We start from the raw sequence: 24,787 nt of genomic DNA, 5'->3' as shown, positions 1-24,787 counted from the left end.
TCTTGGCTGCCTACTAGACTTCCCACCTACCCAGGGCACAGAGAACTAGTTATTAGCTCCAGACTCTCTCTGATGAAGTTGGCCGGAGCCCCCTACCCTGGATGACCGTTTGCTTGAAGAGCTCATCTCGCAGGTGGGGCAGGAAACAGTCAATGCGCTCCCAGGTGATCTCCCAGAGGGCTGAGGGGCTGCCTCCTCGGGCATCTGCACTGTGGAAAATCTCTGCTGTGTCCATCACCAGAAGCATGTTCTTCAGAGACTCTGGAATGGCCTCTGACTGCAGATGGCAGTGGGACCATGAGAATGGGAAAAGGGATATGGAGGAATATGGTAAGGAGGAGATAGCCACCAAGGGGGAAACAGCAAGTATTCCCAGAAGGCAGGAGAGGACACAGGCAGCAGCGCTGGGCTGAGGCAGAACGTACCAGTAAGTCACTGGAGCCTGCATGCATGTACTTGTCCATGAAGTCCAGGATGGTCAGCCAGAGGGCCGCAAAGGTGGAGAGCGACAGCAGTGGAGACAGGTGCTGCAGAAAGACCTACGGCCCCCAGCCCCTTTCAGCTGAGAGGAAGGTAGGAGCCTTCTGCACCCCTCTCCATGGATAGGAGGCAAGCCTTCTCTATCTTTCATGGGAATCCTGGATTAGAGACTCCTCTGAATTCCAAAATCCTCCTGGGTCCTGCTGAGTCTCTACAGCTGGGGGTCATAAGTGCCTACACTACATCTCTGGGTCCTCCCAGGCTTCTGAAGTGGCAGGTGTGGAGAGAGTGGGTGTAGGTACAGGGTGGTAGGGTGGTGACAGTACCTTAGAGAGCAGGGTGGAAGCCCTCATCCGTGTCTCCTCCATCCCACCCACATCCGCAGGGCTGATGTTCTCCAAGAGCTTGGTCAGTAGAGGAAACAGAACCTGGTGGGTAAAGAGTCAACGTCTCTCCAGAGGGGTCAGGTGGAAGCCTTGCCCACCTGACCCTGGGTTGGGGAGTGTGGGTACAGAGCAGGAGGGAAGGTATAATCAACTGAGGATTGACATTAGTGGCTCTTCAGGCTGCCAGGGGATCCCTGTCTTTAGGATTTGCCCTTTACCTTAAGACTAGAGGGAAGGCCTACCTTGTTAAAACAGGACTCCCATTCCAGAGCATCTAACTTCTGAAGATCATGTACCAGCAGTGCTCGCTGCAGATACGTCAGTGCCTGCATCCTCACCTGCCGCCGGGCATCACAGCACAGGCAGGCAATGCCTGAGAACAAGAACAGGCTCAGATCCTTCAGGCATCCTGATCTTGGTACTTCCTAATCACCAGCTCCACCTCTGCCCCTGCTCCCCTGAGGTTTACCCTGCAGTAAAGGGCACCAGCAGTGAGCCCAGAGGGTGCGTGAATCAGCTTCAATCTTCCGGCCGCCTGTCTCCAGGTGGCGCTGCTCCTCCGCCCATGAGCTGTAGATAGAGGCTGCCCTTGTGTGCAGGGTGTGCATCAGATCTAGCAACTGGGATCACAGGAGGGGCAGGACACAAATGGGGTTAGGTCTGCTGGAGCCCCTCCCCAACAGCCCACTCCCACTGTCCCTGACTGAGTCCTCAAGGGAGCCCCTAGGACTGATCGCACCACACTCCTCTCACCACTCTCTGCAACTGTGTGAGCTGGGTGTCCTAGTCCTGACCAGTGTTTTCCAAAGACAGGTATTACTCCCAGTAGCAGGGACTTGAGGTGTGGGCACTAAGAATTTAATAACAAGTACATAGTGAGAAAGGCACTTTCTTTTCACTTCTCTTTCACCCTGATGACAGATTAAGCCTCATATTCATTAATCTCATTTAAAAAATGGCAAATCTAAGGCTCAGAGGCTTTGACAGGCAGTACCGAAATCAGATTGATTATATTCTTTGCAGCCAAAGATGGAGAAGCTCTATACAGTCAGAAAAAACAAGACCGGGAGCTGACTGTGGCTCAGATCATGAACTCCTTATTGCCAAATTCAGACTTAAATTGAAGAAAATAGGGAAAACCGCTAGACCATTTAGGTATGACCTAAATCAAATCCCTTATGACTATACAGTGGAAGTGAGAAATAGATTTAAGGGCCTAGATCTGACAGACAGAGTGCCTGATGAACTATGGAATGAGGTTCCTGACACTGTACAGGAGACAGGGATCAAGACCATCCCCATGGAAACAAAATGCAAAAAACTAAAATGGCTGTCTGGGGAGGCCTTACAAATAGCTGTGAAGAGAAGAGAAGCGAAAAGCAAAGGAGAAAAGGAAAGATATAAGCATCTGAATGCAGAGTTCCAAAGAATAGCAAGAAGAGATAAGAAAGCCTTCTTCAGTGATCAATGCAAAGAAATAGAGGAAAACAACAGAATGGGAAAGACTAGAGATCTCTCCAAGAAAATTAGAGATACCAAGGGAACATTTCATGCAAAGATGGGCTCAATAAAGGACAGAAATGGTCTGGACCTAACAGAAGCAGAAGATATTAAGAAGAGGTGACAAGAATACACAGAAGGACTGTACAAAAAAGATCTTCACGACCCGGATAATGACCCGGATGGTGTGACCTAGAGCCAGACATCCTGGAATGTGAAGTCAAGTGGACCTTAGAAAGCATCACTACGAACAAAGCTAGTGGAGGTGATGCAATTCCAGTTGAGCTATTTCAAATCCTGAAAGATGATGCTGTCAAAGTGCTGCACTCAATATGCCAGCAAGTTTGGAAAACTCAGCAGTGGCCACAGGACTGGAAAAGGTCAGTTTTCATTCCAATCCCAAAGAAAGGCAATGCCAAAGAATGCTCAAACTACTGCACAATTGCACTCATCTCACACGCTAGTAAAGTAATGCTCAAAATTCTCCAAGCCAGGCTTCAACAATATGTGAACCGTGAACTTCCTGATGTTTAAGCTGGTTTTAGAAAAGGCAGAGGAACCAGAGATCAAATTGCCAACATCCGCTGGATCATCGAAAAAGCAAGAGAATTCCAGAGAAACATCTATTTCTGCTTTATTGACTATGCCAAAGCCTTTGACTGTGTGGATCACAATAAAGTGTGGAAAATTCTGAGAGAGATAGGAATACCAGACCACCTGACCTGCCTCTTGAGAAATCTGTATGCAGGTCAGGAAGCGACAGTTAGAACTGGACATGGAACAACAGACTGGTTCCAAATAGGAAAAGGAGTGTGTCAAGGCTGTATATTGTCACCCTGCTTATTTAACTTATATGCAGAGTACATCATGAGAAACGCTGGACTGGAAGAAACACAAGCTGGAATCAAGATTGCCGGGAGAAATATCAATAACCTCAGATATGCAGATAACACCACCCTTATGGCAGAAAGTGAAGAGGAACTAAAAAGCCTCTTGATGAAAGTAAAAGAGCAGAGTGAAAAAGTTGGCTTAAAGCTCAACATTCAGAAAACGAAGATCATGGCATCCAGTCCCATCTATTTCATGGGAAACAGATGGAGAAACAGTGGAAACAGTGTCAGACTTTATTTTTTGGGGCTCCAAAATCACTGCAGATGGTGACTGCAGCCATGAAATTAAAAGACGCTTACTCCTTGGAAGAAAAGTTATGACCAGCCTAGATAGCATATTCAAAAGCAGAGACATTACTTTGCTGACTAAGGTCCATCTAGTCAAGGCTGTGGTTTTTCCAGTGGTCATGTATGGATGTGAGAGTTGGACTGTGCAGAAAGCTGACCACCGAAGAATTGATGCTTTTGAACTGTGGTGTTGGAGAAGACTCTTGAGAGTCCCTTGGACTGCAAGGAGATCCAGCCAGTCCATTCTGAAGGAGATCAGCCCTGGGATTTCTTTGGAAGGAATGATGCTAAAGCTGAAACTCCAGTACTTTGGCCACCTCATGCGAAGAGTTGACTCACTGGAAAAGACTCTGATGCTGGGAGGGATTGGGGGCAGGAGGAGAAGGGGATGACCGAGGATGAGATGGCTGGATGGCATCACTGACTCGATGGACGTGAGTCTGAGTGAACTCCGGGAGTTGGTGATGGACAGGGAGGCCTGGCGTGCTGCGATTCATGGGGTCGCAAAGAGTCAGACACGACTGAGTGACTGAACTGAACTGAGTGTATGGACAGATGTAGAAATTTTTGTTTTCATCGTTTTTCTAAGGTTATTCTATTTAAAGCAATTAGTTCTCCATTTATTTAGTGGTATAAAGTCTGCTCATAAAATAAACGTTGTACGTTTTGAACAGACAACAGAATAACTAGAAAGAAAGAAAAACTGGTGGCAGTGGTTCCCTCTGTTAAGAACTTAGCAGCTAGGGACAGGAATGGAGTGGGACTTTTATCTGTTTACCCATTTGTACCTTTTGAACTTTGTACTATGTGCATTAGAATTATTTATTTAAAAAATAAACTATAATTTTAAAATTAAGCAAATGAAGACTTACAAGTAGCCTTGGATAGGGAAACAGTGGGGGTGCTAGCCGAGGACTTGGGCTGGGAAAATAGGCCCTTCCTCTTAGCCCTGGCTGTCCCTGGCCCCACCAAGACTCCCGACGTCAGGTACAGGGAGAGGAGAGGAAGTAAAGGGTGCCATACTTACGTCCTGACTGACCTGTAAAGACACCGTATGGTAGCTGGCTGGCACACCTTCATCCTCATCATCGTCACTATGCCCTCCCCTAGGGGCATGTTGGCTGGAGGTTCGAGGCCGCCGAAGCATTGAGCCTTCCTTGGATTTTTTCTTGAAGCGGTTTCCTTTGTTGTCATATTTGTGACTCTTGCCACGTTTCTCCTGGGACTTGCACCCTGAGCAGGGCCAGACCCAGGTCACATTTCACATCTATGGGCATGGGTGGCCTGCCTTTCCCCCACTTTGCCCCATAATTCACATGGCTACTCCCCAACTGCCCCTTCATCAGGTGACCCACCGCCATTTAGACTGGCCTCCACAAAGATGCGGAGAGTCTTGACACAGAGCTCGAAGTTGTCAGGTGTGATGTGGGCAGCGTCACGCACGATGAAGGACAGTGACTCCACACACTTGAGCAGGGACTTGGTATCATGTGGCCCAAGGTCCAGCCCCACCGTTAGGCTGTACTGATTGACCAGGGGTGAAGGACCTGGCCGGCTGGGCCCAGGCCCTGGCTTGGAGTTATCGATGTCATCTTTCCCCACCTGTTGAGTACAGAAGAGCTGAGAATCCAGGCTTGACCCTGATTGTCCCCTAGATGCCCTCTCAAGGACCAGGAATCTTTTCCACAGGCCAAGGGGGGGAAGACTCACCCGCTGCCCATACGCTCACTCACCACTAACCAACCGCTGTTGACCACATCAGCATCTGTGGCTGATCGATGAATCTTGCCAGGTCTGCCATGGTCAGTGTAGACCTCTGAGTCGGAAGTGTACCCTCGGTCCAGGCTCATATCATTTTGATGGTAGGATGGGAGTTCACTATCTGACTGGGCCCCTGAGACAGCAGGGAAAGGGGCAGAGTCAGGGTGGCAATGGGGATGTTGGGATGAGGGATAATTTCAGTTATCAGAAGAAAAGTGCTGAAGCCTGGCCTCTCTTTTCTCTGGGTCTAGATTAGTTTCAGCTCTGTCACCAGAGGGCTGAAGGGTGGCCTGGAGAGCTGCTCTCTTGACCAAATGGGGCAGCAGGCTAATTTGGGCTCTGGGTGGCATCTAGTAGCGGCTGTTGGGGAGGGAGATGGCAGTGAGGACAGTTTCTGGGGAAACAGTCCTCAGGACAGTAGGAAGCCTGGCTCATAGCCTTTTCCATTGCCTGCTTGCCTTTATGCTATTAGTCTGTGAGTACTGGTGAGAGGCCAGTGGGCACAGAAAGCCCTGGAAGCAGATGGCAGAGCCAAGGGTATTTAATCTGATGAACACAACAACCTGTGTTTTGTTTTCCTGTCTCAGCCACAGGGGCCATGATTGGTTATCTGCTACTGTGGATCTCCCTGGGAAAGGGCTTACCAGCATCAGGTGCGTCGGCCCTGGCTGTGGCCTGTAGGGCAGCTGGAGGCTTTACACCTGAGCCAATGCACTCCAGCAGTGTGAAGAGGGTGGCCCAGTCATCGCCTGAGTGGATATTGGCTGCGTTGGTCTTAAGGAGCTCATGGAGCCCATAGGCTACCTGGTGACTGACTCGGGACAACACGCTGGGCTTCATTAGTAACAAAATGCGCAGAGAGAGCAGTACCTGGGGAGCAAGAGTAGGAAGCAGGAAGTAGAAAGTGGGCACACAGTATCCTGTCTAGCCTCTTTCCCCAGCAGTCTCCTTAGGCCAGTGAGGATGCTTCAACTAAGACCCAACTTAGGGTACTCTGTGGACAGATGGCCAGGGGCTAGGGATGGGGGCAAGAAAGAGGCAAGTTATAAAAGGGCAACACAAGGGATCCTGTGGTGGTGGAACTATTCAGCATCTTCCCTAGTGGTGGAAACACAAATCTACACAAGTGATTAAATTGTGTAGAACTTAATACACATATGAGTACAACCAAAACTGGGGAAATCTGGTAAGATTAGTAAACTATATCAATGTCAGTATCCTGGTTAGGATACTATACTATCGTTTTGCATAAAGCTACCACTGGGGTAAAATGGGGAATGTATACAGACAGCCCCCAACTTATGATGATCTGACATAGGTTTTTTTGGACTTTACAGTGGTACAAAAGCAATACACATTCAGTAGAAACCATACTTAAGAGTTAATTTTTTCCAGGGCTACTCATGTGCATGCAGTACAATACTCTCTTGCAATGCTGGGCAGTGTCAGGGTGCCACCGCTCCCAGTCAGACATGCCATCATCAAGGAGAACAACTGATGCACTTACAACCATTCTGTTTGCCATTTTCAGTACAGTATCTAATAAATTACCTGATATCCAACACTTTATTATAAAAGACTGCATATGAATCTATAGTTATCAATATAACTCTACTGATATATAGTTATATAGGTATATATATATAACTTTTAACTCAATATTAAAAGTTTAAGTTTTAAAAAACTGAAAAAAAGAAAAGACCAGTAACATTATGCAAAACTATAGTATAATATCCTAATCAGTAACATTATGCAAAACTATAGTATAACATCCTAACTAGGATACTGACCATGATAGAATTCTCTAATCTTATTCAGATTTCCCCAGTTTTACTTATATGTATATTAAGTTCTACACAATTTAATTAAGTGGAGGTTTGTGTTTCCACCACTAGCCAACATGCTGAATAGTTTCAACACCACAGGATTCCTCGTGTTCTTTTATAACCACACTTGCCTCTTTCTTGGGCTTCCCTGATAGCTCAGTTGGTAGAGAATCCGCCTGCAAATCCAGGAGACCCCAGTTCAATTCCTGGGTTGGGAAGATCCCCCGGAGAAGGGCTAGGTTACCCACTCCAGTATTACTGGGCTTCCTTTGTGGCTCAGTTGGTAAAGAATCCATTTGCAATGTGGGAGACCTGGGTTCTATCCCTGGGTTGGGAAGATCCCCTGGAGAAGGGAAAGGCTACCCACTTCAGTATTCTGGCCTGGAGAATTCCATGAACTCTTTCTTGCCCTGGTCCCTAGCCCCTGGCCATTTGTCCACAACTTCTAAAACTCTGTCAATCAAAAATGTCATATAAATGGAATTATACAGTATATAACCTTTTGGGATTGGCTTTTTTCATTTAGCATAATTCCCTGGAGAACCATCCAAGGAATTGTGTACCAATAGTTTGTTGCTTTTAGTTGCTGAATAGTATTCCATGGTATGCATATACTACACTTTATGTTGAAAACCATCTGGGCTGATTGTAGTTTTGGCTACTACAAATAAAGCTTCTGTGAACATTCATGCACAGGTTTTTATAAAAGTTAGCTTTCATTTCTCTAGGATAAGCACCCAAGAGCACAATTGCGGGACTGTGTTAAAACTGCATGTTTAGTCTGGTAAGAAATGACTCTATTGTTTTACATTTCCACTAGCAATTTATGAGTGACCCACATCCTTGTCTGCATTTGGTATTATCACTATTTTTCACTTTAGCCATTCTGACAGGTGTGCAGTGGTATTTCACTGTGGTTTTGTGTTTCCCTGTTGGCTAATGATTTGAACATCACTTAATCTTTTTCATGTACTTATCTGCCATCTGTGTATCTTTTTCATATATTTCACTCATTTTCTAATTTTTTTTTTTTACTGTTATGTTTTGTGCTATTTTACATTTTAGATATTAGTCTTTTTTCAGGTATTTGATTTGAAAACAAACACTCCTTGTCTTTATATCCTTTCCACATTGGGCTCTGATAGAGTAGAATTTTTCATACTGATGAGTCTAATTTATCAGTTTTTCCTTTCACGGATTGTATTTTTGGTGTCAAGTCTAAGAACTCTTGGCCTAGCTCCCAAAGATATCCTCGTGTATTTCTTTCTAAAGGTTTCAGAGTTTTACATTTTACATTTAAATCTATAATTCATTTTGAGTTAACTTTTCTATAAGGTATGAGGCTTAGGTCTAGGTTCACCCCCTACCATGGATTTCAATTGCTCCAGCAATTAAAAAGGCTATCTTTTCTATACTGAATTGTTTTTGCACCTTTGTCAAAAAATTAATCAGGTTTCTTTGTGTGGGTCTGTTTTTGGCTTGTTACATTGATCCATGTGTCTGTCCCTCCAAAAATACCACAGTGTTGATTACTGTAGCTGTATAGTAAGCGTTAATATCACATGGAGTGACCATTCCCACCTTTTTTCTCAAAATGTCTTTTGGCTATTCTAGGGCCTGTGCTTTTCCATGTAAATCTTAGAATAAGCTTGTTTATGTCTACAAAGAAACCTTGCTGGGATTTTCATAGGAGTTGCATTAAACAGATCAATTAACGGAAAAATGATGTCCTTACTACACTGAATCTTTCAATCTATGCATATACTATGTCTTATTTATATGGGTCTTCTTTAATATCTTTCATCAGCATTTTGTAATTTTCAGCATAGAGTATATACATGTTTTGTTAGGTCTATAGCTAAGTATTTGATTTCATTTGGAAAACTTGAAATGGTTTCATTTTCTATATGATCATCGTTAGTACTAAAAAATGTGATTAATTTTTGTGTATTGATCTTATATCCCCTGATCTTGCAGAATTCACTTATTATTTCTATGCTGGTTGTCTTTTTATAAATTGGGCAAAGGTCCTAAGCATGAGAACTAGGAAATCAGGTACAGGGTTGGGACTGCCACAAGGCAGTAGCCTTGTCCAACCCTACTGAGCACAGATGCTGAGTATCAGGCTTCATGCCTGAGGCCATTCCAGACTCACTTCCAATGCCACCTGTTAAGACTCCCCCAGCTCTGTGTAGATCACCGGGCTCATGCTATAGGGTATTAAATGAGCTCTCTGTTTCAGGCCATATCGATAACTAATACTGTGGTTCTACCCCTTATATACCTTCCTGCCCTCCCAGCTGCACTCTGCTTACCTGGCCACTGATCTCTTCTCTCCGGAGTAACCGAATGGCTAGGCGCAGCAGCCCCACCACTGCCCGCTCCACAAGGAAGCAGAAGTCCTGGGCCTGGACACATAGATGGTATAGATGGTCTCGAACAGTCTGCCACACACAGCCAACACGGTCCCTGAGAAATATAAGGGATGAGGACAGTCTCAGATGAAGAGGCCGGTAGGCAATAAGCCTTCTTTTCTGATTGAAGCTAGGCCCTTCAAGGCAGGTCTAATGAGCAAGCTTCTCCTCCACTGCCTGCAGCTTCCTGTGCTTCTTGTCCCTAGAGCCCACCCTGCAAGATGACTCCAGGCTTCCATCCCTTTGGCACAAGTCCAGTATGAGGCCTGCCTAAAGACTGCCTGCTACCTGTTCTCTAGCACAATCCTCAGCAGCATTTCCAGGCAGAAAGCAGCATCCTCTTCATCATAGGTCTCTTCATCTGGTGTCACTGAGACCAGAGCCTGGAGGAGAATAATTGCAGGAAAGAAGGCATGGAGAAGAAGCCCGCCACTGGCCCAGCCCTGACAGTGACTGAGGCATATGTCCCTGTCTCCCCTCCCAGACCCAGCCAGCCCTTTCATCCCTCTTTCCTCTCCACTCTGTACCTTCATGAGCTCCTGCAGTGACTCCAGCTGGAGGAATTTGCTTTCTGTGATCATCTTTTCTGGGTCACATTGCTAGAGGGGCACAAGGGTTCATGATAAGGACTAGAGGGAAGAGAATGTTCCCAAGAAGCTAGGAAGAGAGGGCAGAAGGAGTCAGCTCTGGTCACAAACTCTAGTGATCCTAGTCTTCAGTTCATACAGCTGTGTCTTATCTCGTACAGAAGGATCTAGGCTTGTTCACCAGGGGTGAGCAGGGTCAGTTACCTTGATACAGTCCAAAGCCATTCTCTTGGCCTCTTGGTTTTCAGTGGATGGGCCCCGCACACTAGACTGCTCAGTACCACTTAGTGTCAGCCAGCTCACAAAACTCAGCACTGTTGACTCTCCCCTGGAGAAAGAGGGTACAAGCTCTAGTGAGCTCTAGAGTTCTAATCCCCCTCCCCACAGTCTCTAGCCTCTGATTTGCCCTCACCGGTTTGATGGTGTCTCTTCCCGCTGTAGACAGATCTTGCCATTGGGATCCACAAAGTCTTCTACCTAGAAAATCAGGTCAAGAATAATTTCTTCCCACATGCCTTTTGCATTTCCTATTCCTCTGAGTAAAGTTTTCTGGCTTTCTTCCTGTTGCCCTCTGCCCTCCACAACTGACAGGGTCCCCTCCAACTGGTCACTGGTAATGACTTCTACCAGCCTTCCTTCACAGCTATCCCCTGGCTGAAGATCTGTGGTCTTACATTTGAGGCGTTCCTGGTAAGTTTCAGTATGCATCAGGCCCAGTGCTATTCTCAACCATTTCTAAAAACAGACAGACAGTACATAATCTTGGGCCTCTTGCCTTGTTATTATCGATTAGTCTCCTACCAAGAATTACCTCTACCATAGCCTTGGGTAGCAGTTGGGCTCGGAAGAGTTGCAGCATGGCCTCCATGATATTCTTCCAGCCCTCTCGTAGGATGTCACCATGACGGTGGGCCAAATGGAACACCGTCTTGGCTGCAATGTGGGCTTTAGGGTTGCTTCCAAACACAGTGGGCAGGTTCTCAATAGACTGGAAAAGAAGATGAGAAGAGGCTTAGAGCCTGGCAAATGAATTGAAAGGAGATTCTCTTTGGCCTGTACCTATGGTTCCTAAGGGTCCTTCTCCTATTTCTGCTTCAATCCCCTGTAATGTTGGTGAGAAGGGCTAACCTGGCTAAGGCCTTCTCCACTATTGTGTCTCCTCTCTCATCCCCATTATATGAGGTAATGCTAATCTCATCGCAGGGGTGTCAGACAGAAATGGCCTAAGCTCTTCTGTAGTCTGGCTGAGTGAGAGAATATGCTGAAGGCAATCAGCTCCACAGATAAGGGTAGATCTATGGCCAAGGGAGAGGTCTTCCTTTGTAATGCCAAGGACACAGTTCCTGTCGATGCTCACCTCACTGCTGAGAGCTGTGAATTTGCATAGAGAGATGATGAGATTGTCAAACACATCACTGAGGCCATAGTGGGCGGAGATCATGGCGCACTTCCTGTAATGTCACATACCAGATACAGTCACTGAAAGGCCAGGCAGCCTTTCAAAGTCCTCAAGGAGGCCTGCTTGGGATTCTTCCCTAATCAGTCTCAGGAAAAAACCTTTTACTCTTGAGTCTGTTTAATACTGAGCTTTCCCAAGCTTCAGTCTCCCTCCAGAAACTCAGGAGGAACCCCATTCTAAGGACAATAAGAGTAGGAGTCAGAGAGGCATTGAGGCAATCATGTTAACTCAGAGAGGTGGAAGATTAAGACCAAAGTCAAATCCTGGCTACCTGAAGCCTGAGATGGCTTTTTGGATGATTGTCTCCTCGAGGCTTTTGTCAAAAACATAAGAGAGAGCAGCAATAGTGGGGCCCCAGGTCATGGTGAAGAGGTCAAGATCATAGCTGCCAGCAGGCACACGTAGGAATATGCCCTCTGGGGTGGCACCTCGATGAAGCAGCACATTCCACATGTAATTCTCCCGGACCAAGCCTGTCTGCTCCTCAGGCATCACAATTTCCTCATTCCTGTCAGGAGGTAACAAAAGGAGTAGGTGCACTGCTCTGAACTGACTGAGCACAATCTAGGACAAGGGGCTTTGCCCATAACTGGCACTTCCACCAATGAGAGGTCATCAAAACTGCAGCTTAGTGGTCTGCTTCCCTGCCCACCAGTGGCACCAGGGAGAAAGAAAGGAAGCATCCCATAAATCTCCAAGCCCTGTCTCTAAGTGGGCCTTTAGTTCTATAGTAAGATCTCATATTCTTTCTGGGTATGAGAGAATAGTAAAAATCTAAGTGTCCCAAACCTCACTCTCTAGCACTCATTTTGGGTTCTCTACTACCCCCATCCTAACGCATCTTGTGAGCTAGACAGAAAAATCTAGCTGCTGTGGATTCAGAAAACAGGGCAATGATGCCCCCTCCACTCAGCAGGGGCAGTTTGAATCCTGGCTCAGGGTTCTTCAGTTATAGTACTGTTCAGCTTCTTTAAGAAATAAATGAGCTGGGGGAGACAGGGCTGCCCAGCTAAAGTACAAAGCTAAATCCAGGGCATGTGAGTCACTGCAGACTGATGTGATGCCAACATTTGGAAAAGGAAGCAGTGTGCTTCTCCTTAGCAGAGATGTTACACCATTCTCTACACATACTCACTTGATGGCATGGTACATGTCCTCCAGGATGTCTTGCTCAAAGTCCTTGCCTCCATTCACACCTTTTAGATTTTTGCGAAACTCCTAGAGACAGGGCAGTAAGATTTACCCTACCATGTGTCAATGCTGAAGCCCCACTCAAGGAACTCCTGGGTCTGTGGTACATAGGACTTAGGAAACAGTAAGTAAAAGAATCCACTTCCCTATCCCAGTTCCTCTCCTGTACTAGCCAGCCCTCCCTGACTCCCTTGGACAGAACCGTGTCCACTGTGCCCACTGGAAATCCCACATCCTTCCTGCTACCTCCAAAACTGTGCTGGAACTGCTCTGCCACGGCTGGGATTCAATCTTACCTCTAGGGTCATGGGCGCATTCTGTTTGCGAACATTGTGGTTGTGCTGGTCAGTGTTAAGCATGATGACAGCATAGGCCAGGGCAAAGCAGGCATCGCTATTGGCAAATGGGGAGCCATTACAATTCTGAAAAAGCAAAGACCCCGCCTATGTCAATGCTCTTCTCTGGCCAATCAAACCCTCACTGCCAACCTACTGGTCAATGCTGAGATAGAGGGAAGGTAACAGCCAGAAAATGACCCATCTCTTGCCAACTCCTTGATGGAAGTTGGCATCCCCTCTATAGGAAAGCTCATTGATGTTGTTCTCAGCCTTCTTAGGAGACGGAAACTGGGTCTTTCAGTTGAAGCCACAGAAACCCTTAGTCAAATTAATTTGGGATGCTGGACTCAGCCCCTGCCACTCAAACTCACCCTCCAATGTTCTGTGAATGCCTCTAGCAACCTCTGGATGACCGGTGCTTCCCCGGGCAAGCGGAAGGCTTCCAGGTAGAGCCGGAGAGCTTCATCCAGTCGCAGACCCTGAAAGCTGAAGGTGCTACAGGGAAAGAAAGAAGGATGAAAGACTTAAGATATATAAGTTGCAAATGTTGGGGGATCTATAGGTATAGTCCCCCTAAGCTTCTCCTATTGGAACAGAAAAAGCTGAAGGCTTTGGCAAAGGGGAGGTATATCCTGGACATCTCTAACATTGAATCAGAATTTGACAACCACTAACCTTAGTATTTTTCACATCAGTGTGCTCCTGCCTGGAAATTTCATTCTGGAACCCAGAACCTGCCCTGTGCTCAGGAACCCTGCTCCACCCCTTTGCAATGTTCTCTGTATAAAATGGATTGGCTCCTTCAGCTTTCTTGCTGGAGACTCTTTTAAACTCAACAGATACAAATCTTGGGAAGAGGAAGAACATGTGACCTGGGTTACCAGCAGGAACTGACTGGTACTATTTTGAACTGTCTGTCCCCCAACTACATCCCACGTTTCTTACAGTTTCCTCACCTCACAAAGCTCTCCAGCAGGTCAATGCTTTTGCGGTCACTCACAAACTCTCCAATCATTTTCTTGTCCAGTCGAGGGTTCTCTCGCAGCCACTGGGCTACCTCTGTGTTATCCATTGGGATGGTAAGGAGACCTTTCTCCTGCAAAAACTGGATCCCCTTCTTTGGTTTTTGGTTGAACTGCTCTGTGCCAGTGATCAGCAGCTGCAGGAGAAATACAGGAGGTGTCAAAAGTTGCTCTGCCCCTAAACCAGACAAGACCAGGCCTCCATCAGGGTCCACAGCTGGTCACCTAATGGGTTCCTAGGACACAGCTCACTCCAGAACTAAGGCTGAATCATATTGGCCCTTAGATTTCCCCAATCTCCATTGTTTATGTAGAACTGGCTGAGGAACTCCTTCTTACTCCTTTTCTGAGTGCTAAAAATGCACAGCACTCTCCTCCAACCTGAGAATCAGGGGGGAAAAGTAAAAGAAAGAGACTAGAGAAGGTTATCTTTTCAGTTTTACCACCATCCCTAGTATCTGTTTACAGACTAGCTGATTCTAATCTTTCTTTACAGATTCCCCTTCTTTCTTTGGTTTCCTAGCTCTTAAGGCCCTGGAGATTGAAAGACAAGGCAAACTAACTGTGACGATAACTTTTTGACTGTCTATTCACAGTTCTGCAATCAAGGGCACACATAAACCAAAATCATAGGCTGGCCTTAAGATGAAGAAGGGTTAAATAGGTTTTCTTGGTGTTAAGAAAACCACAAAGCACAGTTATTTGAACTTTACTAAAAGCACCAGAATAAATGTCAATACCCTTTTATTGCCAATGATCACCCCAGAGCTCCACATGACCAATAACCTTCAGTGACCCACAGGATACCAGTTCCCAGGACTCCTGTCACCACAAGTAACACTTGACTCTCAGTGAGGGCAGCATTTGCCCAGGAGCACACAATAGGTGGTCCTGATTACATGGCTTAGGAGTAAGGAAAGGGCTTCAAAGGAGACTGGGGGACTGCTGAAGTCCCAACAAACACAAAAATTAGCTGTAGGAAACTGTTCAGTGAGCTGAAACTCTCGCTTGTTCTCTGAGACAGAACCCCACAGAGAACACCCAGTCAGAGCGGGTAGAGGTTGAGCTCTGGGGATATCTATATGTACCTTCTTTTTGTTTTTAATTTCAATCAACTCTCGTGGATCTGGCAGGAGACAGGAAAATCGAGGTGGCTTCCGGGTAAACATTTTGTCAGCTAGGAATGGGAGGGAAAGAGGGAAACACCAGTAAGACCTCTTTTACCAGGAAAATGACTTTTAGAAGGATGCTGATATACCCTCTAATGAAAAGAAGGATGCCTCAGAAAGTTTCTTGTGCTCATCAGTCTTTCACATCCCTAGAAGTTCTATTTTCTAGGGCTCCCAGTGTTCTCCTTCCTCTCTCTGGGTGTGAAGCCAAGGTGAGCGGCCAAGTTCATTTGGGTACCGCCCTCAGGGGTTTCTGCGACTGTGCCCTGTTCTCCAACAGGTCTTCCAGCTGAGGGGGCTGAGGAAGATGGACGCCCAGTACACACCCCCAGAGTCACCAGCTTCCTCCAGATCACTGCATCCTGGTTTCCCATGTTCTGCTGGCAGCCGCCCTCCACCTGGCAGATTCAGGCCTGCGATGTCTGGGGCCATGCTTGTAGCCTTCCCATCACTGGCTGCTCTCTCGGCTGGTAAGAGAGAAGAAGCTAAGTGAAGACTGGTGCTGTAGGAAGCCAAGCAGAGCTTCAGGGGAATCGAGTCTCAGGCAAAGGAGATCTGCATGTTCCCACATAGGTCACCAACCCTGACAGGATAAACTCAAGCCCAAATAAGTATTCACTATCACACATTAGTCAAGCATTAGATTCTATAGTTTAATAAAGAGATTAATGAGTCACTTTCCTTGATCTCCTGCACCTCAATCTCAAGAAAAAGTTAGAGAAGATTAATTAGAGTTGAGGCAGTTACTGGGAGTAGGAAAAGGAAAGTAGGAAAAGTAGGAAAAGCTTCCTTAAAGCCTGGAACTTTAAGGAACATAAGTCCTATATATCCTTTAATCTAAATTCTCTTTTCTCCCCATAAAAAAATAACAATTCAGTAAAAAAGACAAAGTATGGAAGAGGAGAAAGGGAGAAGTCCATGAGTCCTGTTTATGTGCCAGTCTGGTCTATGATTCACATCATCAAATCTTAGAAACACAGAATTAGGAGTACTTCAGAGGAAGTAATGAAAGTGTAGGAGAAAGGATTCAGTGAGTAGAGAAGGGGTAAACATAGAATCCTGGGATCCTCAAAGAAAGAAATTCCTCTCACTATTGTTGGCTTCTTGAGTGCCATCTACTGCCTCATAGCCAGGTCTGGCTGCCTCTTTCCTTTCTTGCTGGATAAGGTTGTTGAGGACTTTGGCCTGGCAGTGGGCCTCAGTGCTGTCAATCACTGTCAATAGGGCATCGAGAGACAGCAGGTGTGTTGTATAGAGCTGACCAGACACAGGGAAGGCATTCTGGAAAGTAAACAGATCCAGTAGACTTGAGGTTAGAATACTTCTCAAAAAATCCTAAAATTGCCCTTAACTTTTACATTGCTTTGAGAAAATGCCCTTCCTTTTGTTTCCCAACTTTCAAGTATTTCATTCCCTATATGTACTATCCTCACTACCACCAGAGAGATTTCCTTAATTTTCTTTCTAGAGACCAGTAACAATGCTCAGCACCTTGGACAGCAGCTTGGTGAGATCTTCAAAGAGGTTGGAACAGTAGTAGTCACAGTCATAGTTGATATAGAGCTCAGTGACAAAGCTGGGGATGTGCCAGAGCTGCACAATAGCCTCCAGTGCCATCTCCTTCATCTCATAAGGCATCTTAGGGTTCTCCACAGTGATGATCTCCATGAGCTTTTTGATGTACATCTGACAATAATCCAGTAATTGCCATTTAGATGGGGAAAGGGTTCAAGATAAGAAAAGGCAAATTAGACAGGAAGCAAATGCTAGCCAGGAAGCATGCATTAAGGGACAATGGTATTCCATACCTAAAGACATTCTCCTCTTTGCCCTTCATGATGGGGCGGGCTGGTTCTCTACCTCATGCCTGATCCAAAACAAGTTGCCTATTGCCCTTTTTGTGCTCTGTGAGCCTGATCTGGTCCTATTCAGGGTTCCTTTTTGCAATTTTCTGGTGAATTCAGCTTGACCTGCCTGCTTGTGTTGCGAAAGAACTACAGGCAAAAGAGTTCTACCCACTCACAGTGAGGTTACTTGCCAATTTTCACACTTGGGTTCTCCCATTTTAAAGCCAGGCAGATTTCTCTGGGCTCCTTTTAATTTGTCCATGAGAGAGGTTAGCCAGTGAACCAAACTATGGAGGCTAAAAGCACTCTCCTCAGATGCTACTAAATTCCACCCCTGCAGCATGACAAAGCTGATCCAAATGAAGGTGCCATACATCTTCCTATTTTTTCCCTTCTTTTTCCATGTTCAAGAAACTCACCTCTAATTGGAACTTGAGATGCTCCCTCATGCTCTCAAAGAGTAGGAAGCATACCCGGAGGGAAGCAGCATAAAGGTTCAGTCGCTCTACGCTGAGTAGCTGGAGATCACAGTAGGACCGGCCATTAGGTTTCTGAACCTGACTTTGGCTCAACCAAGAGAAAAGCAGGAGAGCAAACTGTGGGAAGTTGCCACCAAGGGAACTCTATATCTGCGCTCTGAGGGAACTCTGTATCCAGCCATTCCTATGTTTCCCCTTGGTTGCCAGCATCCCCGGGGAATTAATGGAGGCCTCTTGACTATGACTAGTGGTCAGTAGGGGAGGTAGGTTCTTTCCTGGGTCCTATACTCTTCACACGAATCAGCCAAACCTCCCTGTGCCCCTGGCCCTTAAAGAGACCCTGAAAAAAAGCCAGGGGCTTGGCGCCCCTCTAGAAATCCAGTCTTACCTGGAATAAGTGGCGGCACATCTCATCCTTGATGAGGCCCAAGAGGGTTTGGCACTGGGCTATGGGGGCGGACTCAAGAGCCACTGTGAGCAGATGCAGTCCCATGTGGATCATAACCTCTGAGTTGTGGCGGTCGTGTGGGTTGGTGAGGGAGATGAGAAAGCGGAAGAGCTCACGGATGCAGGGAAGACCATAGGGGACCAAAGCTGTGCCTGGGGAAGGCCAGGAGGGAAGCGGGACTGCTAAGAAACAACTGGCTCAATCACAGGACTAACCTGCCCTGTATTATACAGAATATTTCAGATAAGTGATTCTCTTCCGGAAAAAAAAAAAATTTTTTTTTCTAGGGCAGTAGGGAGACTAGTCTCACTCACTGAAGAGAATCAGAATTGATGATCCCATCTTTCTGTTAGAAGTCTCAAGCTTCTATTCTTCCCTTTCACTTCCTACTGTTAACCAAACCCCCTCTCTGTGTAAGCTAGGCAAGGGCTCCATCCAACAGTCCTCTGGCTTGATTCCATTTCCTCACTAGACAATAGCCTAGGACACTGCCAGAAGACACCCTGGATCTAGGGTGGTTTGGGGTCAGACTGCTTAGTGTGTCGGATAGGGGAAGAACCTGTCTGAGAGTACTCACCTTCTTTCTGAGAGGACTGTGTAAAGCGCACGCCCCGGGGATTGACGTAATCCATGTCATGGACAGAGGCGGAGTCAGAGTGGTCAGCAGGGGATGTGCTCTCCTCTAACACTTCAGGGATGGATTCCACAGATGTCGATTGGGCCTTTTCCACATGGGCCCCTTCCTGCTATGATCAGTCATGGGGAGGATATAGGAAAAAGGATGAGGCAAGAGCAACTTGGAACTTATTTCCCTTAAGTCTCTGTCCTCCAAGTATCTCTAATGGACTGTGGGTACAGGGCCAACTCAGTGGGCTATGAATCACTGCAAGATGGTTTAGGGAAGGAGTATGACGAAGGACTCAGAAAACATCACCTGAGGCAACACTGACTTATGGTGACTAGAACCCCATACCAACAGAGGACCTCAGGGGCTTGGGCTTTAGATCATTAATATCCAGAAAAAGCCATGACCAGCATCCTCACCTTTGCCAAGTACTGCCTGTATGCACAACTTGAAAATCCCGGGAGCTACCCACCACAGTGAGTCATGCTGTGTTTTTTTTTTCCTAGGCAGCACAGCTAATTCTAGGAAACAGGGAAGAACCCCTACTGCCCCAACCTTCTTGTGAACCAAGGCCTGGATAAAGGAGCCCAGGGATCAAGCCAATTCCCACAGCAGAAGACTGCATGGGGATCTTTAGAAATCAAAGCCATACCTGCGGCTCAGGATGCTCAGGAACCCCCAGCTCGCTGCTGCCAGACTCTGCAACTGTGCTGTACCCTGGAGAGCCAGGTTGCTCCAGGTCAGTGAGGTCCTCTTTGGAGGTGGTCTGGGAGGAGAACTCCAGACCACTGTCAGTAGAGGGGCTGACCACTGCTGAAGCAGTTTCTGAACTTGCAGAGGAGATGGGAGTGGGTACATCAATGAAGGGCATGCCACCTGCCAAATAAAGTAAGTAAAGCTTAAAGAAGAGACTCTAGGAAACACCTACCCTCCATGGTACCGTTTGTTTGCTTGTTTTTGCCTAGACTGCATACGCTGGTCTCTAAAGTAGTCAGAGTCCCACTGGAAGGAGAACAACCTTAAGTCACTGCAGAATTGCTAAATGGTCACAGTTTGACCTGACCTGGAATTTTTCCTTTTTGCCCTCTGCAGAAGGACCAAAGTGCCTCAGTTAGTTGGTCTTCACTGACACAATTCCTGAGAGAGGTAGGAGCTTTCCTTCTATCTATTCTAATCAGAAGAAGCAGCTCAAGGTACTTACCACTGAGGTTAGAGGATAAGGTGGTTCCACTGGAAGCAGGCTGCTCTGAACCTGGTATGACTTTGGTCACATGGCGTGGGGCCCGGGGAGATCTCTTCTGTTTCTTCCACTTAGATGAATCACTCATGCCTCCTGCTCTCATTTTCAGCTGGAAATATCATACCTCATTAGCACTGATATTCAAATTAAGATTCTATCCCTAGAAATCTCCCTTCTTTAGTTCTACTGGTCCCTAGAAAATAGTCTATACACCACATCTGTACCAAAGTAACAATCGAGACCATCAGAGCACAGTCCTAGTCCTCTAGCTGGCCTTCTACATTCGCCACTTTAAAGGTCAGCCTGGGAGCCTCCAAGTGCAAGGTGACATTCTGTTTTTAGGCTGGTCATTGCTAAGGTCAATCCTCACACATCACTCTGCTTCCTTGAATCCCAGGTGGCCATCCTGAGCCCTGCAGATGGTGCCCGACCCTTGTGCAAAAAGGGTAAGGGCAGGGGGTCCTTTGCCAGAAGCTGCACATCTACAGGCCCTGGATCCCTGGGCTTTCCTCAACTACCTGCACAGAAGCCTTCGACTCCTAGTTCTTACCCAGCTATGACAGCCTACCTCTTCTCAGCCAAATGCTTAGCTTTCCTATTACTTCATGAACTGGGCCTAGACTCTAACCACATCCCTCACTCTTGACTGTCTACATCAAACAGGTCAAAGGTTAATTCCTTAGAATTACGGAAGGAGTGGTAGCCCAGCTGACTTGTGGAGTTAAGGATGAAAGGTCATGTCATGTTGCTGCCCTGGTACTCCCAATTTCAGTATATAAATGAGCCCTCCTATCCTTCTCACTGTTGGTCTTTCTAGAAGCATCTTTATGCTTTCAGATGCTAAGACTACTGGATTTCTTAGACTCTTGCTCTATTCCATTTCCCTCTCTCTTGCTATATTTCTAATCCCTCCTATAGTTCCTTTTTAGTCACAAAGGAAAACCTTTATCACCTGTTGACTACTTTAGGGTATAAATTTTCATGCATTTTTTTCCACTCTAAGTTCACAGCTACTTTATTTACGCTCATTTCATCTTCTTAATCCTGATGCCTTCTCAGTTATGGTTTGAATCTAATCCCCCTTCAGTTATATCAAACTATTCCTAGACTGATGGACCATTCCTGGGATGGGCAATAGAAATTCTTTTCTAGGAACCATTAGCATGACTCTAAAAGAGAGTAGAAACAATTTTTTCTCCCTGCCTCTTTCTAAAGGCTGAATATACCCATGTTATCCTTGGCCTATTCAATTCCTTCTGCTATCTGAGAGATAGGCCCCCCTTCTTCCCCCAAGCCCACCAGAATTTGGCTAACCTTTGATGTTTTGCTTAGAAACCACATAATTTTTTCCTCCCTACCCATATCTCCACCCATAAAGGAGAGAGGCCCAACAGCTGAGCCCCACCTCCAGCTCTTAGTAACATAGCAACAGCCTAGCATTGGATTTACACTTTTTGTCCCTGCATCTCCTAAATGCCAGCAGTCATATGCCTAGAACAGAGCTTCAAGTGCTCTGAGTACTAGGGTTTCTGTGGTAAGTAGGAACCAGGATGCTTCCTCCGGGAACCACTGAAGCTCATCTGGATCAAGTCCATGGCAAAAGAAAATTCTGGAGGTAAGAGTCAGTCAAACATACAGATAGGCCAGAAGTCCAAGAGATCAATGAGGGAAAACAGGAATCTCCTGGCTTAAACTGTAAACTGTCACTGAGCTCCAAAAAACACTCACATCTGGGTTGACTTGTGTGAGATAACTTTTCTCTCCAAGTGGCTCCCCAATTTCAGGAACTCCAGGTAGTCCCACTTTCAATGAGAAGCCAGTCACTGAGATTCCTTCCCACACTAGGATCATATCCCTGTCTCCTTCTCCATCCTCTGCAAAGGAGAGGATGTGTTTGATCATTTCAGTGAGTGTTTCAACTTTAACCTGATCATTTCAGTGAGTGTTCTCTGCCTCTTGGCTGGAGTAAGAATTGAGAGGCTGCCAGTTCTTACAAGTGTCTCAGTCCTTTCAAAGTATAGCTGTGCTCCCTGTTATAAGATCCTAAGGTGGGGGCTGGGGTGTACAGTTCATGAAACTCTTCATCTCCTTTTCCATATAATTCTACTTCCAACAGACAATATAAGCTTTATTAAAAAAAGGGGGGCAGGTTCCAGCTTAATAAACATGGCAAAACACAGGGTAGCCACTGAAGAGAGCTGCAACTTGAGACTAGGCAAGCACACAAATGAAATTTTGAGACGAGGCAGACAGAGCACAGGCCTGCGGACTGCCAAGTGCACACACAGTCCATCTTCAATGACCTGGATGTCCACAGCTACACCTCTAGCATGCACACTCTTGGGATAGCTTAGATAGCCCATACTGCCTTCTCTCCTTCTCCTTCCTAAAGCAGGGATACGGGGATTACAGTAATCTTTAGCTTGCACCTCTTCTAAGTTCCCCTACTTCTCAAGGACAGAGGGCCCCCTGGCTGATCACAAAGTATTTCCAGTGTCCTGGGCTAACCTGGGACCTGGCTCCTTTTCATCCATCTAGAGTCCTAAATCTTAGAATGACTCCTTTAATGGTAACCAAGAAAAAAAAGACCTCAACCAGACAGACTACCCTTTCCCTCAAAACCAAGTTCAATTATCCAGCTAGAATCAACGACTGTGCTTAAGCTTTCTAATGCCAGCTCTGAGACAGAGACAGGGTAGAAAAGTGAAGGGTCTTGTTTGATGGTCCCTCATAGTTCCCCTAGAAATGGTAGATATTAAGCCTCCTCACAAGATGTCAGCAGGACCCAGGCTCTCTATCTAGGTTCACTACACAATGTGTTACCAGTTCAAGGCTTCCTTCTGCCTTCAGGCAGCCAGATGCCCCATGAAAATTCCCAACACTGCAAAGTTAAAAACACATGCAGCTCTTCCAAAGCCGTGAGATATTACTAGGGAGGGGTAAATTGTGCTCTACACAGAGGACAATGGGACCCAGATGTTGCATATAAAAAATAAACATTTAAATAAATAAATTAAAAGGGGGTAAGGAGAGGGAGAGGGAGAGAGACCTTGAGGTTCTTAAAGAGTAGTACCCTCTCTAACTGGTTCAGGGCTTTGGTCTGCTCCCCACTACTTAGCTCCAGTTTGTTGAGGAGACATGGAGAAATCTGTGAAAGACAGGCAAACGAACGATTTAAACAGAGTGAAATAAACTCAGACACAAGCCAACGGGGCACAGGGCAGGACGGGAATGGATGGCAGGGGAAATGGGAAGGTCAGGTTCATGCACCAAATAGTCAAGGGTCAGCTTCAAGGGCAGAAGCTCGTAGGGCTGCAAGCAGAATCCTCATCAGAGGCCTGTGAAGTCCAGGGCTTCAGTTTAAGACAGAAAGAGGCCATTCTTCTGAACACCATTCTTCTCCTAGCAGTTTGAGAACCTTCTGATCTGGAGTCAGACTTGATTTATCTTGTCAGAGGCTAGCCCAAGCATGAGCCCAGTCTATTCCAGCATCAGGGGATTTCAGGTATAGCCTCCCTAGGCCTCCTACCTGCTGACTGGGCCCTGAGTGGATGGCAGGACTGTCGCCTTTAGCAGCATACATTTTTGGCCCAGCCTGATGGGCCTCACCCAGATTCCATGAAGGACTGGCTCACCAGCTTACATGGTGAGTCAACAAAGACAGGCTAGAAAGGAAAGGCTGGGGAAGGAGAGGTACTTGGGAAAGAGGTACCTGGAAAATCTCTTGGTAAATGAGTGATAACTATTTCTAGATTCCAAGCAAACCTGTCTAGGCAAAAGCATACTTTTGCTAAGCAAGGGTATCCAGGAAAATCCCAACAGCACAGAAGCTGGGAGATTGAAGTCTGGGTGAGGGATAGCAGATCATACCTTTTTCATGTTGGTCCCCATATAGTTCTTGGGTTCTTCTTTAAACTGAGGTAACCTGTAAGATAAGAAAATCCCATGGACTGTAATTAGGGATAACAACAAATATTCCCCTTCATGCCAGCCACAGCCCAAAGATGCTCTAGGTCAGAGTCTCTTAGAAAAAGCTAGAAAAAGAAACAGGCTAATTTCACCCTTTTCAGAGCTTCATCGAAGGGGCACAGAAATTGAGGAACATGGAACACAGACATGTTCTAAAAAAGAAGGTCATGAGGGAAAGGTGACTAAGTACCTCTGGAGTGCAGAGGCTCTTTTCATCTTTAAACTGATACTCTCCTGCTTGTATTCCCCTGGCAGATATTGCTGAAAGGCATGATATGGGGAGAGGGCAGTCTATTAAAACCCCAGGAGACTGGGCATAGGGTCAAAGTGAAAGGCAGATGAAGTTTTGAAACCAGTAAATTTGAACCTGCGAAGTAGGAAACAATTAGCAGCAGGGTTCAGAGGCAAATCTAGTCTGTGGGTAATAAAGATTATTATTTACAGATTTGAGAGCAAAAACAAATCCCAGGTGGAAGTGTGTGTGCACGTTTTAATAGACTATTTAAAAAAACAATCTTAGTTCACAGTACACTGATTTCCCATATAACCCTTGCTCCCCTACATGCATAACCTCCTCCATCATCAATATCCCTTAGGGGAAGCTGTAAAGCACTTGCCTCAGGGCTAAGTTGAGGGCCTTGATGAGGGTAACCAATGGTTTTGGACTGCAAGGATACGGGACTTTCAGTGTTCAAATAGGGACAGTCAGGCAAACCAGGATTGCTGGTTACCCTAGCCCTGGTTCTTCCTCACAGAAACTGGACTGAGCTCTGGGAGCTCAGCAACCTGCTCCAGGCTCCCTTGAGTTTGGTTTCCTCTGGGTTTCCTGTCCCAGCTGCTACCTGCACAGAAACTGACACAAGTTTGG

General features: G+C 46.3%; 1 protein-coding gene across 11 annotated transcripts in view; it reads right to left on the bottom strand.

The window, feature by feature from the left end:
• GBF1 (golgi brefeldin A resistant guanine nucleotide exchange factor 1) overlaps positions 1 to 24,787 on the bottom strand; it is a 124,529-nt gene that overhangs the window by 1,500 nt on the left and 98,242 nt on the right. For 4 of the 11 annotated variants that reach the window (XM_052661001.1, XM_052661002.1, XM_052660995.1 and 1 more), the window contains 32 exons: positions 23,821 to 23,875; positions 23,000 to 23,098; positions 19,912 to 20,059; positions 19,363 to 19,586; positions 18,663 to 18,831; positions 18,026 to 18,237; positions 17,578 to 17,676; positions 16,803 to 16,997; positions 16,403 to 16,592; positions 15,638 to 15,778; positions 15,231 to 15,319; positions 14,077 to 14,279; positions 13,492 to 13,615; positions 13,079 to 13,204; positions 12,727 to 12,809; positions 11,863 to 12,099; positions 11,490 to 11,583; positions 10,944 to 11,120; positions 10,545 to 10,609; positions 10,337 to 10,460; positions 10,073 to 10,144; positions 9,834 to 9,928; positions 9,447 to 9,600; positions 5,950 to 6,175; positions 5,278 to 5,438; positions 4,900 to 5,146; positions 4,572 to 4,777; positions 1,336 to 1,486; positions 1,109 to 1,239; positions 807 to 908; positions 426 to 539; positions 97 to 277 (listed from right to left, as the gene is read on the bottom strand). In XM_052661001.1, coding sequence (XP_052516961.1) covers positions 97 to 277; positions 426 to 539; positions 807 to 908; positions 1,109 to 1,239; positions 1,336 to 1,486; positions 4,572 to 4,777; positions 4,900 to 5,146; positions 5,278 to 5,438; positions 5,950 to 6,175; positions 9,447 to 9,600; positions 9,834 to 9,928; positions 10,073 to 10,144; positions 10,337 to 10,460; positions 10,545 to 10,609; positions 10,944 to 11,120; positions 11,490 to 11,583; positions 11,863 to 12,099; positions 12,727 to 12,809; positions 13,079 to 13,204; positions 13,492 to 13,615; positions 14,077 to 14,279; positions 15,231 to 15,319; positions 15,638 to 15,778; positions 16,403 to 16,592; positions 16,803 to 16,997; positions 17,578 to 17,676; positions 18,026 to 18,237; positions 18,663 to 18,831; positions 19,363 to 19,586; positions 19,912 to 20,059; positions 23,000 to 23,098; positions 23,821 to 23,875 — 4,694 coding nt within the window. The remainder of the gene's footprint in view (positions 1 to 96; positions 278 to 425; positions 540 to 806; positions 909 to 1,108; positions 1,240 to 1,335; positions 1,487 to 4,571; positions 4,778 to 4,899; positions 5,147 to 5,277; positions 5,439 to 5,949; positions 6,176 to 9,446; positions 9,601 to 9,833; positions 9,929 to 10,072; positions 10,145 to 10,336; positions 10,461 to 10,544; positions 10,610 to 10,943; positions 11,121 to 11,489; positions 11,584 to 11,862; positions 12,100 to 12,726; positions 12,810 to 13,078; positions 13,205 to 13,491; positions 13,616 to 14,076; positions 14,280 to 15,230; positions 15,320 to 15,637; positions 15,779 to 16,402; positions 16,593 to 16,802; positions 16,998 to 17,577; positions 17,677 to 18,025; positions 18,238 to 18,662; positions 18,832 to 19,362; positions 19,587 to 19,911; positions 20,060 to 22,999; positions 23,099 to 23,820; positions 23,876 to 24,787) is intronic. The other 7 variants (XM_052660997.1, XM_052660996.1, XM_052661000.1 and 4 more) reach the window with 7 other exon arrangements.

Source organism: Budorcas taxicolor, chromosome 23 (assembly GCF_023091745.1).
Source record: "Budorcas taxicolor isolate Tak-1 chromosome 23, Takin1.1, whole genome shotgun sequence".
NCBI lineage: Eukaryota > Metazoa > Chordata > Mammalia > Artiodactyla > Bovidae > Budorcas > Budorcas taxicolor.
This window is presented reverse-complemented; position numbering and strand designations above follow the sequence as displayed.